Below are 16,483 nucleotides of genomic sequence, written 5' to 3' on the forward strand. Positions count from 1 at the left end.
TGGTCTTCTCAGCAGGTACTCAGAGTCTGCAAATTCACCTCAGTTCCCCTCTATTCTTATGTAGCTCAGACCTGTTGAACAGTCCCAGCATGACCCACACTAAAACTTTACTATGTGGAAAGCTTGTTGAGGTCATACAAATCAAGCAAATACATGCCTAAATGTAGGAAATGTAAGAAGCTTTTTTTTTCCTTAAGTCCTGCTGCACAGACTCTTGAACTCATGTCCCAGAATACGAAATGGTTCAAAATTTAACTATAAACTCCAGAGAGATCAAGTGCAGATCTCTGTTGCCTCTGTCAGTTTCACAGCAAGCCTCATTGTACTTACTCTTCCCTCAAACTTAACTTCTGGAATTTAAATTTTCTGAAAAACTCAACTTTCATTTATTGTACATTCCAGTTTCAGTGAAAAGCTGTAGAGAGAAAAATATAAAAATATATGCCATATCCTAAAAAATTCTTGAGTGTCCAAAAGAAAACAAAACTACTCAAATTATTTTTCAAAATGTCATAATTTTTAGGCAGTCTTGTTATACTGTAAACCTAACAATGATCTTTAGATATGATGTTTGGCAGCAACATGCTCTACACATTTTTCTCTATAGATCTGAAACATTTGACAAAATGGTTCCTAAGCACTCGCTCTATGATAATACCATGTGTTTGTCTAGTAGTTTTCACAAAAGATCATCCACATTATATACACACAGACCATATGTGGTGGCTGGACCGGAAATGAGATTTCTGGGATACTGTGGTCACTACCATCAGGCCACCAATGGATGCTCAGATTTTAAGACTGGCATTTGGTACGACCACTGAGGATTAGATCCACCTCTGAGAACACACAGGGGTTAAAAACCAGAGCTGCGGCCCCGGGAGACTGTCTTGGGACTTCGAGGCAAAGCGGTGCTGCGTGACATGGAAGCACACAAGGTTTCAGCGTGTTTCCAGGGGAAGCCTATGGTGCAAGGACTCCTCTTCTCTTCATGGACTGAAGTTTGAGTATTCTAAAGGGTGGTGCTGCACTGAGAGTTGGTGATTTGGGGGAATGTATTGCATTGAGAAATTTGGGGGGGGGGTGAGGAAAATGCTTTTGTAAGGTTTTCATTTTTTCCCTTATGTTTTTTTTTTCCTCTTCATTTCTTGTAGTTTAGTTAATAAAGTTTTCTTTATTTCTAAGCAGGAGCCTGCTTTGCTTATTCCTGGTAGCAATTTTTCTACTGCCGATATGGTGATCTTGAACCACTTTCAATGAACACTCAAAATATTATTAAAATTGGTTTCAGCTATGACACTGCCCTTAAACAGCAATGGTTCCCTGGCAGAGAAGGAGTGAATAATGTGGTCAAGAGGGAAAGGCAGCTGCCACACAGAGGTCATGAAAGAAAACTGCTTGATTACATTCATTTATTTCCTCTACCAGGCCCACGAACATACTTCAGTATTAGGAGATCAGAAACACACAGGCACCATCATCCTTGAGTCTGGGGCAGGCAAATGATGTCCATCAGGAGCATCCCTTGCTCATTTCAAGAGGGCCCCCAGTATTCCTCTGCAGTGTCAAACACAAAGCACAGCCCCAGGGCTCCTCAGCACAGGGAGGTGTACAGCAGCCCCTCCCTCATCAGCAGGCAATGCATGGGCATGAGATAGGGTATACACTCACTGCAGCAGTGAGCTCACTCTTTATCCTGTGTTAGTAGAAGTTAAAGACTTGATTTTTTTTTTCCAGTGGATGATTTAGTCTTTTAAATATAAAAATTAATTTGTGTACTTACAGTGTGTCCTGAAGAGTTCTGTGTCATCACCAGAGTACAAGCCTCTGAATGGTAAGTGTTATCAAAATTATCTAATGAAGTTCATGGGGAGTTTGGCAGCAAACTTTCAAAAATACATGAGTATACCATGACATTTTGCCCCCCCCCTCACCAAAAGAAGTGTAAACATACTGGTTCCACATAAAAACTAAAAGGGCATAAAAGCCTTGAATAGACCTAACTATAATAGATAAAACTATTGCCGGCTAAAAATCATCAGGTGTTAGATTTTGTTTTAAATATATGCAGCCATTCTTCTGGATCACAACATAATTTATAGAAGTAGATAGATAAAGCAACTTCAAAGCAATGAAATTCTTATCAAGAAGATCTCACTTCATTATTATTAAAATAAAACATCTTGTCTTTAATATTTTATTATTTTGACTGCAATCCACCTTGGCATCTCAAAATTGACTTGACTTTACCCAGACATGACACAAAGTCTTTTTATGCCACAAAAACAATCCAGACAATTACAGTATTGACATCCAATTAAAACCCTTACTTTCTGCAGGATAGCAGGTAAAAAGGGTTTCCAGTGAAACCCTGAAGTGCAGAAAAAATGGCCCCAAAATGAACCTGCATTTATGCAAATACTTGACTTAATTCACTTGAGTCACAATGAAGCAGATGTAGCCAGCACTTGCAAATTAAGTAAAACACTGCTGCCTGCATTAGTACCTTAATAATTGATTTTAATTCCGTGGTCAAAACATGACATTGCCTAAACTTAAACAAAAACCCAACAGACTTTGCCTCAAGAAGACAAAATTTCATGGCTCTCAGAAGATTACTTTTGCAACCCGAACATTTAATCATTTCTGCATAGTTTGTCTCCACTGCTTTATTTCTAAATTGTTAACATTTGTGTAAGCCAGTGATCTACCAACACACACTGGTAACAAAACTGTCTCACTTTAACATTTCAGCTTGCTGCCCAGAGGATCTCTACTTTTCTATCATGCTGCTTCCTCATCCAGCAATAGTAATTTCACCACACACAGAACAGCCTAACATGCACCCAAGCTTTTGTGAGTGAACACAAAGCATTTTTCACCTCATAGTAACACCTCATTAAAATAGGCAAAGTATAGCAGCTGAATGGTGCCATACTACAGTAGATGCTGATGGCCATAGAGCATACTTGTGCCTACTGCCATTTCTCTGAAGAGGTCTGCTTATCTTTGGCCACTACTTCTCTCTGAGCATATACCTGGAAGAAAACACCTCAGACTGTACGATATTTATCTGTTTGTCACTACTGAATTACCTCCTTGACACAGGAGTACCATGACCAACAATAGCACGAGTGGCTGGCATGGCTTTAAGAGCAGTGCTATTTCCCAGACTAGAAGCAGAAAGACTTCATTTAATTATCACATAAAAAGTAAAGAATGCAATAATATGACCATTGCAAACCCACAGGGCCTAGTCCACAGTGAAGCACATGACCAGTATTAACCCTGTTCTGCACCATTACTCATCTTGAGAGTCACGGCCACATTTGTTTCACAAAAAAACAAAATCTATCTTCTCCTTTTTCTTTTGACCTTTGGTAACTACATGAAAACAGCATATGGAGCTCTATCTCACTACTGTTCCTTCTGGCTTTAAATGTTACCTGAAAAAGCTCTGACTTTAGCTCCAAGCCCTGGCAGAAAGTACGCTTTTTCAGCTAACAAGGGCCTGGAGGTTTTACAAGACCATGGGGGTTTTCAAAATGTTCTTCCACTTTTGCAATCATCAAATTACTACATCATGGGCCAGACTGAAAGTGGCATTTTATGGATTCCTTTAAAAAGGTACTCATACTCTACAACTGCTTTAGGACATGCAAGCAGTTAATTAAGTACAAAGGCATAGTCTGTGTGATCTCTACTGTATTTTCATTGCTCCGTAAAGACCTTCCTGAGAAGGAGACAGGATTTTTTCCTAAAGGCAAAAGACCCACTAAATGTACTCTGGTCTTAATAACTGAAACTCCTTACGCTTGAGCTGTCACAAATTGCTAGCACACATTTCTGCTCAGATTGTATTTCCATAGGCTTTGACATGCCAAAAGGCCACTACCATTACTAATGCAGTGACACAATGCAGAAAGGGAAAAAAACAATACTTACCATGAGCAAAATAATCACACCAGAAGAAATTAATAACCACGAGCAAAATAATCACACCAGAAGAAATTAATATGTCAGAATTCAGTCCATTCATATGGACTCCCTAAAAAATCCACCAAACCACTGTCATGCATAGCAGACCTAAAGAGTTGTTATTCAGCTCTCTACAACTGGAGATACATGGAGAATATTTAATACCTAAATAGGTATGTATCATCTGCCTTATCTCTTTTGTGTCTTCCTGCTGAAGCAACCTCACCGGGAACCATGTAATACTTTTTCCTCCCTACTCAGGCAAGCAAAATCAGCAGTAATCAAGCAAGAATAATCTGAGCATCCCTTCTGAAATAGCTCCACAGCACAAAAAGGGCAGCTCCAATCACAGAAAATGCCTCATTCAGATCCAAAATTCTGTATTTCTCCATATCACACAACAGCTTGCAGCTCACACAAATATTACAAGAATATCACCATATTTCAGTCCTGTAGCAAAATCAAGGTCAAGTCTTTTTTTTTATCGTGCTGCTGCACTGTCCCACATAGGAAGCAAACAGGTGGAGTTTTCATTAACTAAAACATCCTGTATTTGAATTTAAAAACAAAATATTTAGAATTTTGAGGTGGACTGTGTTAATATGCCTATGCTTCAATAACACCATAAATCTGCATGCTTTTACTCAATACTTTATTTTGCAAGTTTCATACCAAAGCCAGTAAAATAGTTTTTCAGCCATTATGTGTGATTTCCAAATGAAGTAAAAAAAAATTCTCATATTCTTGTGAACACCTAGTTGACCAGTAACACTGAAGTCCAATGTACTTTAATTCACAGATGTGTTTGAAAAGTGATACCTTAAAAAGCAACGTGAAGAGAAATGCCGATACTTGTTTTACTTATCAACAGCTCAAAGTCAACAGAAAAACAAAATTAAAATAATTACCACAGTGTACCACACTACAGTGTATGCCAAATAGGCCACAGAGGAATGACCACACATGCTCTTGTTCTAAGTCACACACAGAGAAAGTCTATTTAACAAGGCAGAGAGTTTATCACTAGGGAAGGGTGTGATTCCCTGCATTTCCCACTGAATTTTACAGAGATATTTGAAGCTCAAAAGAAAAGACTGACTACAGGACACCAAAGGACAGTGTCCAGCTTTCTGAAATTCACCAGAGACAGCAGCATGCTAACCTGTCTGGATTCTGAAAGGTGAATTTCAAAGGATAGCTCCAAGGGAAGATCAACCACTAGCAGACACTTAACGCTGTATCTCTACGTCCTCTACTTCATGAAGGCAAAGGCCATGTTTCAGGTCTGAATGCTCATAATTAGGTAGAGTATGATGCCTGTACTGTCCAGGGCTAAGCACACTCTACTTTTTTGTCTGAAATTCAAGCCCATTGATTGAGATGATACACTCCACCCCAATTCACTGAACTCGGGTTGTATCTAAAGAAATGAGAGGAGCAAGAGCATTGCCATCATGTAGCACCATTCCAGTGGAACAACAGCTCTGTTTAATCATGCTTGTAAGACTCCTCTACCACAGGAAATTTTCAGAATGTCATCCTTATTTTAAAATCCCAAAGCCAGACTTCACAACTGAGAACTGATAATGGACTATGTCTAATTCTGAGAACCATCCTATGTGTGATGAGCAACAGCAAGAAACTTATTTTTGCAGTAAGTTCTACATTCTACATTGCGCCTTATATCACTAATTTATCATGTTTTATATGTGAAGTTATGCATATGAGTACATGAATATGCAATAGCAGTAAAGAGAACAGTCACCATTTTGGAAGATGTGTTTGAGAATGAGACCACCTCTTACTCCCTACAGCGAAGAAACTTCAAAATTCTTAGCAAAGCTATTAATAATTTCATTATATACAATGTATGAACATTACATTAATGCAGTATTATTAATGTAATGTTTGCATAAATGTCATAAACAAAACTTGAACTAGTAAAATGGCACCTGACTCAGAGTTAGTATTTTTGCAGTATTCTAATTTTCTTTTAGTGAAGTAATTTGTTCTACCTAACCTAAATTTGCTGGATTGGGTATAGTAATTTTGCTTTCTTGAAGATACTTACAAATAAATCTGGATACTACCAAATATACTCCCTTTGTTCATCAGGGGTACAATACCTACCACTGTAACTGTACCAGAGTAAGAACTAGCAATTGACTTAATTTTACAGCATATTATTATGCCAGGATATGACACTAAAGAAGCATCTTCCCAGCTTCAGGCAACTATGTTTGTCAGTATTGTGAAGCCTTGACAGATTTGAAATTATCAAAATTGTACAGAAAAAGCACTGTCATATTTTTACTTCCATTACTCTCTATGTAACATTGCTAGTTTTTACTTTTTTCTTTTCCTTAATATGATTACGTTTATTGGATATACCCTTTATGGATCTAGCTGTGAAACTTCCTGAAACACTTAGAAGCTTATCCAATACCTACAAAAAAGTCCAAACTATTTCTTCCAACATACAAAATTATCCATATTACACTGGTTGGTCACCTTTCACTAGGTTCCCTGGTTAAAAGTGGTAAAATGCAGAAGAACATCTCCTTGTAAAATTCTGCAGACATTCATTAACCAGATAGCCCAGCTGTTTCTAACACAGCACTTGCCAGTTGTGTGACTAAAGTACCTAAGGGGATTATTCTGTGTTTCATAGATAGTTTTTATATAGGTGAGTATATTACTGACTTTCTAAATAGTATCCCACTACTGACTGGAGCCATACTCAGCCTGATTTATTAAGGATCACAGTCCAAAAAGGGCAGACATTCTTTTCACCCATTCAGACAGGGACCAACTGCCCCCGAACCATAGGAAGACCTGTGTGTTCCATGACCCACTATGTCAATGTTAAAATAGACAAGAGTCCAAAGCAGCAGGACTTACTTCTCTTGGAGAGGACTTCAGCAATTTGCTCTCCCAGTAACAGCGGCTTACAGACTTAGAAAACACTGAATCTGCTTTTTAGCTTCAGTACAGAATTAAGGAACTCCTTAGGGTCCTCCAGGTCAACTGCGGATGGACAATGGACTTGGGGAAGCCCATTAATAATACAGAGGTGTTCTCATTATACAATTGGTAGTGGGCAAGAGATTTCAAGACAAAGAGAGAAACACCTACCATCAACTAAAAAGGATTAGTTTTAACCACCATCCATACATCTTTCACATACCAGTTATTTTCAAGTTGCCACACATCACACACCTCTGCAGGACTGCTAATAGTTAAATTACGTTTAATTTGCTTGTCTGAATTCTTCTGTCTTAAAAAAAAAAAGAACTGCAGCATCCCGTAAAAGCGTATGTGCTCCTCTGTGGCATTCAAAAACATATTTGAATTAGCGTGCTCTACTGAGGGTATATAGTATGTCTTAAAGCTAGTGAGAAATTAAAATAGAATATTCAGCTTTTTGAAAACAAGAAAAAATATTTCACACCAAGGGTGACAAGTATGTACATTTTCAAGTTTGAAGATAAACTGGTTAATTATTTATTATTTCAAGCCATAATGAGAATGCCACTCTAACCACAGAGTATCCCCTCTGTCATGCTGTAAAGCAGGGTCTGTTCTATTGTATACCTTCTAAATTTAACAGCCTTTGCATGCCCTAAGGGACCAGTCATTAAAAGGTCACTTCAGAAGTAAATTATCTTCTCCCTCACAGGAAGTATCTACAAAGTAAAAACCTAATGCTGACACCTCCTCACAGCAAGGCATTTATTGTCTGTTCCAGAGAGGGCAAGCAGGGTTATGAATCTGAAGGCAATACAGAGACACAAATCAGAAAACAGAATAACAAGAGAATTGAACAGGAAAAGCTGGGAAGAATTCCTCTACCACGCACACTACACCTCTAGCCATAAGAGCAAATAATGGCAGCAAACGTTTCTTCTACCATACCTTTCCTTCTCTTCATGTCTCTATAAAAGATGCTTCTGAAAACCAAAGTTTGCTAGGAGAATGATGAAAATCCTAATTTTAATAATAAAATTAAAGAGCAAATAATACTTGAAACAGATGAGAAGGCACAGTAGATAAATATTTTCAGGAGAGCAAATTTCCATTAAAACATCTTTCTTCTTGGTAAGCCTACTATTTGGCAATAGATTCCCCTCATCAGAGTGAGATTCTAGGAACTTCTCCTCCACAAAATTGGTGTCATTGACAGAACTGCCTTTTTAGCAAAAAAATAAGTAACTCTGATAAAACTGCAAGCCTTTCCTGGATTTACTGAATTCTCTAATATCTGAAAACAAAGCTTTAGAGTGTGAAATACAAGCATTTAAATCCATTTCCTGTTCTTTCAAAAGAAACTTGAATTTCTAAAGAACATCAAAACAGCAATATTGTTTATCAATATCTCCCATACGCTCACTGTCATAATGTTGACAATTAGCAACTGAAAAGACTTGAATGGGCAATACAATTCAAGTAGAACAAGCTTGAACATGGCCATCATCATAATCCAGTTTGGACAATCTGCCAGTAGATAGCAAAAAGAAAGGGGAGAACACAAATTCGGTGCACAGTCCCACAGACTACAAATACTCAAGACAGCACTGAGTAAAGTACTAAGCAAAACCAAGCAAGCACTTACGTCAGATTTGGAGGACACGTTTTCCTCCATGTCAGAATCACTGGGATCTACAATGTCATCGAAGGGTGGCAGAGTAGGCGTCTTCCTTTCCAGTGCATCAGTTTCAACTTTGACTCTCGCCACCTTGAGCTGAGATTTCTCTTTTGTCTGTTTTTTGTCAGCTGAACAAGTAAGAATCAGTGGTGGGGCACTAGGAAAACTTTTAAATAATGAATCTGAGCTGGGTTTTTTTCTTTTTCTTGCAGAAGATTCATCAGTGTCCAGCATAGAGGGCCTTTTTGTGAGAGTCTTCTTTTCGTGCTGCTGCCCACATGTTATGGTAAGGATAGGAGTGTTTTCAGATTTTGGTTCCTTGGACATGGGTTTGGGTTCCTTGAAGGCCATCTTAGGAACCATTTTTTCATCTCTTAGTGGTTTGTTTTCTTTGGGTTTCTTAGAGGATTCTTTGGAAGATTTGTTATGTTCCCTGGAAGGTTCTTTGAAGGCACTTTTTTGTTCTTTTGAGTCTTTAGAATTTTTTTCTTTGTGCTCCTTTGTTAACTTCTGGGTCTTTGAAAAACTGTTACTACTGCTGCTGCTATTTATGTTCAGAATCCTTGCTGGGTCCTGCAAAAAGAAGATGTAAAATTTTACTTTAAAAAAAAAAAAAGGAAGAACTCTTAAATTCTCAAAAGGCAGACAAAATATGGACAAAGGATTGATATTAAGAACTTGGAACTGCAGGCAAGTAACCAGGAGTAGAATTAACCATATAAGAACAGATAGTCCAACATTTGGTCAAAAAAATCTGTTACAAACTGGTGGAACATAAACAGTTATCACTGCTCATCAAAAAGTTACAACAAAAGCTAGTTTTTACCCTAGGCATTATACATTGTAAGGTTAACATAAAAGCAGTTTAGGAAATCTTTATCATAACCATTACCTATGAGAGAATTAAAATCACAAAGAAAAATTAAGACATGGACCATATGATGTCGACAGAATTACAGGATCAGAGGAAAGCATGATGACATTTCAGGCAAAGTTTAACTTCTCTGCTGTGATCTTCTGAGTTTTGCCAGATCTTTTTCCTCATAAACAATAGCAATCCTGGGTCCAGCCTGGCTATGGAAGAATTGACTGGACAGACAACACTCATTGCCTTTTTATGGAAAACCTCCTAAAGCTGAAAAAGTTTCCTTCTTTGAATATACTGGCATCTCTGCTGAGTCTTTATTTACTTTTTTTTTGAATGAACTGGTTTAAGTGAGAAGTGTTTCTCAGAAGGTAGTGACTTAGACATCCTTCAGGAGAGGCCAAACCAGAAACAGCAGATCAGTATCTGCTGAGTATTCCTCACTCAGTTGAATCTGAAAAGTTGAAGTGGCAAGGCAAGAGGTCACATGCAGCTTGAACTGGAAAAAAAGGAACCATCCAGAATGGCCTATACAGGCCTCCTTTCTTCTGAGAACTAACACCTGGGAATATTTAAAAGACAAGAACAGTTCTAGCACTGCCCACTTTCATGGAAACTGCCAGTGATGAGCTCTCAGTATCTCAAAACCACTCAGTAGACTAATTGCACTGTTTTAAACACTAAACACATGTCATATATATACAAGATGGGGTTCATTTTTATACTTCAAATCTGCAAAGTGATGTTTCAATTTACAGGAACCCATGGTCAAGTATTTTACACTGCTCACACTTTTACTGCCAGACTGGTTATAAGCATTTCCATCTGTATGCTGCAACACTTTCATATGTATTACATACACCCGTTGATTTCCTTTACCTATAAGAGATATGTATGTAAATGTGGTGCATCTGGCTGTCTAAAACTGCCACAGATTTACAGATCTGTAGAGAGGAAAATATATTTAGCTTATCTTCCACCTTTACTTAAACACCTTTTTACCCACAACATAGACAGAAGTGGACAACACTTCTGCAGACAGCACTGCATAAATGCAGTGAAAGTAAAGGACCAAAGCACGACATAGCCAGCCCCATCCAGCACAGGGACTCAGTCATTTTAAAAAATGCACATAGTACAACTGCTCTGGGAAAAAAACTATCCAAGAAAACAAAGCAGAATTTACATGTTAATGGAAGTTGTGTCAATTAAAAGAGAAAGGAAGACTGAGACTACATCCACTGATGTGCTTCCTGTTCATAGATAACTACTTATAACATGTCCAGTTAGGATGTGCTAAGTCAGAGTTCAATACTCTAGGCGTTGAATGGTCTACACAAAACATGTGCAGAAACTGCAGTATCATCCTTCTCCTTCTCTAACAATAGGTAGAAACAACTCTCTAAAAATAATTTCTTAGAAATATTCTTCCCTTCTCATTATCTTATTTAGTGAAACAGTCTCAGTGCTGCATAAATTATCCAGTTGCATGATTTTATAAGATGCTTCTTGCATCTGTACTGCAAATATATTTTTGTGTCATATTTGATAAACTAACTTTATATTTATATAACACGTATATCAACATTATGTAGGCTGGAAGCATCAACAATGAACAATACTATAATTACATCTGAATATATAATAAGGCACTTCCTGGATTCCCAGGCCAGTAGGTAAAAAACAAAAATAAAAAAGTATACTTAGCACCCTCTGACATGTTTTACTTGAGTTATAAGACTTATCCTGGTATTCTTCTTTAGGATTAAAAAAAAAAACCAAAACATTTTTACTATTTCCTTTGATGCAAGACCAGCACCAGAAGTTGACTTACGAACTAATTATTAATGCTTCTAGTGTCATATCATGTTCTATCATTCCAGAGAGGTGTTGCCCTGGGGAGGAATAAAATATGTGTCATTACTAAAGTAGATAGAGAAATTATCTTCCTTACTGGTCTCCTTATAGCCCTTTATATATAGCACAAATATTTTACATTTCAGAACGAGAGTCTCAGTTCAGAGGTTTTCCAACAGATGAGACCTGTGGAAATGGTTCTGGGGCACAGTAGCATTAAAACCAAAAGAAAGTTGTGATTTGTCTTCTTTTCAATTTTAAAACTCTTAAAATTTTAAGACTTTTTTCATCTTCCTACAACATGGAAGTTGGTATTTTCATAGAAATCATAGTAAATTTAGGGGACATACTTATGAGACTTATTTATAGCTGACATACTTATGAGACTAGATCCCTCTCACATGCTCTCTTAGAATTACCTTTCCTTAAAGGCAGCCAATCCCTTGCTTTTATATCTACATTCATTTTCAAAGTAAACACACTAACTTTTCTTATTTCCCTAATTTCTGCAATGATCCAAAAAGAAGCCAACAATGAAATGGAGGAGATAACTACAGGAACATTAAATCTGTAAGACAGAAAAAAGTCAAATTATATCCACCAGTAAGTTCTGTCAAACCTGATAATGAGCATGGGATGGGGATGAAAAGTTGCTGAATATTCATATAATGTACCAATATGTACTGTGTATCAGCACAGATCTTAACAAAAATTAGAATGTACTTTCAAACCATTTTCTTATTTATTAGAATCTGACAGTGTGTTTAAGTGTTTCTTTCCACCTTAGTAAGTGTTGCAAGAAGTAAGAATAAATTTAGTAAAATAATACACTCTTTTCTCAACACTCTTTTCATGAGAAAAACCGCGATTGTGGGGCTTTGGCAGATAATACATCTGCACACCATAGCTTACATTTGTGTATTCATCAAATATTGAAGCAACTTAAGTCAATGTTAGCCTTTGATATGTTGCATAACAGCGTGCAAAATAATAATACAGGTACATTGGCATGTCAAAATACCAGATGTCATCCTCAGGCCAGTAATACCATCTACTTCCAGTAAATCAAGAGATATAGTACTGCTCTATGAAAGGGGCTAATGTATCTTTCAAAATATGTATTTTAGAAAGCACAATAAAAATCTAAAATTTTATCATCAAATAAAACCTGCAGTATTCTGACTGTGGTACTCAACTCCTGTGCGTATTTTGGCCAACACAGCTCATGTTAAGGCCCAAGATGCATTCTGGGAGCATAGAGAACATATTGTAGGCAGGACAAGTGACCAGAAAAGCTAATGTGCCATTATGCTGCCATGATCATGAGCCTGGAAATTGCTATTTCCTGCAGCCATCATCTTTGTCAGTTTCATCACCACCTTCTAACTTACAGGAACTACATAAATCATACATCCAATCTGGAATGCAGAAGACATCACCTCATCAAAAGAAGGTGAACTTTTGAAGCTGACTCCCTACCAGGTGGCTTGCTCAGGCTTTCATGCTTCCCACTGCAAAAAAGGGTATGCCATACTGTGACAAAGGAGGAAGGATCAGCACCCTCACACTCAGCAAGGTAACTTTATTTTTTTATGGATCCCAAGTGCATGGATTAAGAGTTACAGGTAATAAACTAAGAAACTTTGTGATTTGGGAGGTAAATTCACTTCATAGACTAATCTGGGCAACGGCAACCGTTTGTTGTGTTTTTGTGTTTCTTAACAAGGGAATGAAATGAAGTTTAAATCACAGAGTACATTGTCCTGTAAATTTGAGAGACACAAAGGCACTGTGATAGCTGCTCAACATATTATATATGTTAACTCAACAGATAACATATTGGCAGATTAAAACACTTCTGTAGCTACAGGGCAAAAAATGATGCTGAACTGTGTATGTTACAGATCTGGGTGCTCACTTCACACCACAAAATGGAATTCCCAATTTGTTTCGATGTGAGATTGAATAAGCAGTTACTTCTGGAAAGCATTGCAAATCTCAACTGCTGACAGATGTTAATAACCTAACTAAGAAATAGAAAACTGGGGAGGGGTGGGGGAAGCAGTGGAGCAGGGGCAGTTCATGATATTTTATGAAGTCAATAAACTGAGCACATTGGCATAGGCTTGTCTACTGTACTCTGAGTTTAGACTAGAAATTTAGTACTAGTGATCATAAAAATGTGCATTTTTTTCATTTCTAATTAAAAATATTATGCCTATTGAACTAATGTGTTCATAATAAGCCAGTGGACTACAATTAGACTCAAATATGCCTGTTGTTCTAAAGAGGAAAAGAGGAGAAAGATATCTAAAAGTAATTCCTTCATCAAGCAAATTCAGATTTCTGTTGAATACAAACTTGTTTCTTACTGAATAGAAATACTAGCTGATTTGGGGAAAGGGGACAAAAAAAAAAAAAACCAAGAAACAAAAGAACAACATTTTGAGAGCCTCCAAAATTACTCTAGGGTAGAAGATGATTTTACCTGCTTCCCACAAAAACCCAGCCCACCAAACTGTTATGATCAATGACATCAGAAGTATCAGAAGCAGATGGAGAATTACAAAGCTCTGGTTTAACAGTGAAGGCTAACTGGGGGAGCATAAAACAATTTATGTTTTTTCTGATGACACACAGGAATAAAAGCTTTTGTTTTCTCTGCTTATAAAATAAATCTCATTTCTCTCCAGTTGATACTATAGGTCTTTGCAAAATATATAACCATTCCCCTGAAAAACCTAACCAAACTGCTTCTCTATTCTGTGCATGTAATATTAATATAATATAAACAGGCATAGCAATAGCACTGATTTAATATCTGTATACAAATATCTGTAGCCAGCCTGCAGGTATTCTTACATTATGAAGAAATGTATGAAGTTTTCATACGTTTCTGCCTGACATCTGTACTTCCAAGATTAAGGCTTTGTTTTGGAACTAAAATACGGGCGCTCACTAATACGATTTCCATTAAATTAAATGAAAAAAAAATCACTTCAGATATACAAACATCTCTATTTAATACATATTTCAGAAGAGAATGTGACAGAAGGCAAACTGACAGTTGTTTCTTACTACAAAAAATACTGTATTGTATTTTTCATAAGTGAATGCTAAATCAAGAATAACATTTTGTTGCACTGGTTTTATTATTGTTACTTGAATTCTTATCTAACCACACAGTTTATATGGTACTTTGCAGTGGCAAACAGATAAGCATAAGGTTCTGTTTTTTCCACACTCAAAGTTTAAAACTGACCTCAAAGTTAGCTGTGGTATTCACAGACAAAACAAACCAAAACTAGACAGAGCACATCAAAGGCCTATTGCTGCAGCAAAAAAATCCCAAAGTCACCCACTACAGACATCTGGAGAACACTTTGGCATCTGGGACAAGCAACTTGTGCCCAAGAACTATCAAGATTTTCCTGCAGCTCTTATTGTAGAGGCATATTTAAATGAAATCTGGACATTGAAGTTGTTCCATCACTGGAGTTACTCCAAATGACAAAACCAAAAATCTATTCATACATTGGCTGGAACTTTCCTACATTCCAACCAGAACAAAAACACCAAAGACCAAAATTCAAGGCTTTTCAGATCCAAGAACTTGTAACAAAAAGCCCAGACTTTAATGTTACACTAAAACCAAGGTTATCTTGTGTTTCCATTTCTCAATAATAGCTTATAATTCTCAGCAAGGCAGATATTTATGAGATAAAAGGACAACTGCTCATAAGTGTGTGTTCTAAGTTGGACAGGGTAAAGCAATGACTGCTGGGGGGAAACGAAAAATCAAATATCCACAGTGCTTATTAAGTATCCCTACCAGCTTTTCTTAGGCATACCCTTAATTCATTACCTGACAATTCTGGCAAGGTTCGGCACAGAGAGAGAACATGAAAGTTATTAATAAAAATGCGTAGTGCCCCTTTAAGTAGAAGCACTGCAAGATCAAGTGACGTACTTTAAATCCACAAGATTCTACAAAAGAGAATGAAAAGCTAAACAATTTAACAGAATGGAGAAAAGGCTTGGATTGCATTTCTTACGTGGATAAACAACAACATGTTTCTTTATCTTCCCATATCATTAGTTCAGTTTGTCAAGAAATTATCTGCTATTTCAGAAAGGTTCATTTGTACTACTCAAGAGGTTCCTTGGACTATACCTATTTACATTTGAAGTTGGGGATTCAAAATTTGATGTCCTAGAGACCAATGACACATTGCTTTCTTTGAAACATCTAGGAAAGAATTAACCTCTTAAATTTAAACAAAACTAAAAATCCTAAAGAACAAAGCTTCAAGTCTACACAAGTATCCTGAAAAATGTTTAATAAATGAAATTATTATTATAGTATTATCTCACATTCTTTACATTTCCATAGATCACACTTCCATCACTGTAATCTTCTAACACTACAAGATACCATTGCAACTCCTTCTGAAACAGGAGGAAAACAACCGTACAAGTAATAAAACAAGAGAACTGTCACCAGCACCTGTTCTCACAGCCATCCTGAGTAAAGAAATGTCAAGACCTGCTATCATTAGTCTAGCAATTAAAACATTGCAAACAACACGTAGCATTTTTTTAAATTAATTTAATTACTGGGAAAAGCACTTTTGGCTCAACTATCTTCTAGCGAAATAAGTCTCACCTTTGGCCCATGAGATGATTTCTTCTTCACTTCAGAAAAAGACAGAGAGTTACTGGGAAGGCTGGGGAGATGAAGGCTCTGCCCTGAAGAAAACGATGTGCCATCTGACATTACCATCATCTGTTGTAAGAGGGAAAGCATGTCAGTAAAACATTACCAACAAGAGCAGAGTTTCACCTGCCTAGCAAATCACACTGATAGGAGAATAAAAGTCCAACAAACAATATCCATGTTCTTCTCAAGAGGGGGTAAGTTTAATGAAATCACACTGATAATAATTCATTTTCCCCAAAAAGAGTGTTTTTTCCCATTATATTAACTGATAAGCAATCTCCCTGCCTGCATACTGACCCATGAGCCTTCCAGCCTATCCTCTCTCCCTTCCCTGAGAGGTAGAGGCAGAGTGAGTGACCAAGCATCTTCGCCAAGGTTAACACACCACAAAGATACACTGTAAAAACAGACTGACGTT

At 37.1% G+C, this 16,483-nt stretch overlaps 1 protein-coding gene across 5 annotated transcripts in view; it reads right to left on the minus strand.

Moving 5' to 3' along the window:
* MLLT3 (MLLT3 super elongation complex subunit) overlaps positions 1 to 16,483 on the minus strand; it is a 137,003-nt gene that overhangs the window by 48,439 nt on the left and 72,081 nt on the right. For all 5 annotated transcript variants that reach the window (XR_012578018.1, XM_074532424.1, XM_074532423.1 and 2 more), the window contains 2 exons: positions 16,012 to 16,131; positions 8,591 to 9,196 (listed from right to left, as the gene is read on the minus strand). Coding sequence is in view for 4 of the 5 variants with exons in the window: in XM_074532424.1 (XP_074388525.1) it covers positions 8,591 to 9,196; positions 16,012 to 16,131 (726 nt within the window). In the remaining variant the exon portion in view is untranslated. The remainder of the gene's footprint in view (positions 1 to 8,590; positions 9,197 to 16,011; positions 16,132 to 16,483) is intronic.

Source organism: Zonotrichia albicollis, chromosome Z (genome assembly GCF_047830755.1).
Source record: "Zonotrichia albicollis isolate bZonAlb1 chromosome Z, bZonAlb1.hap1, whole genome shotgun sequence".
NCBI classification, from domain to species: domain Eukaryota; kingdom Metazoa; phylum Chordata; class Aves; order Passeriformes; family Passerellidae; genus Zonotrichia; species Zonotrichia albicollis.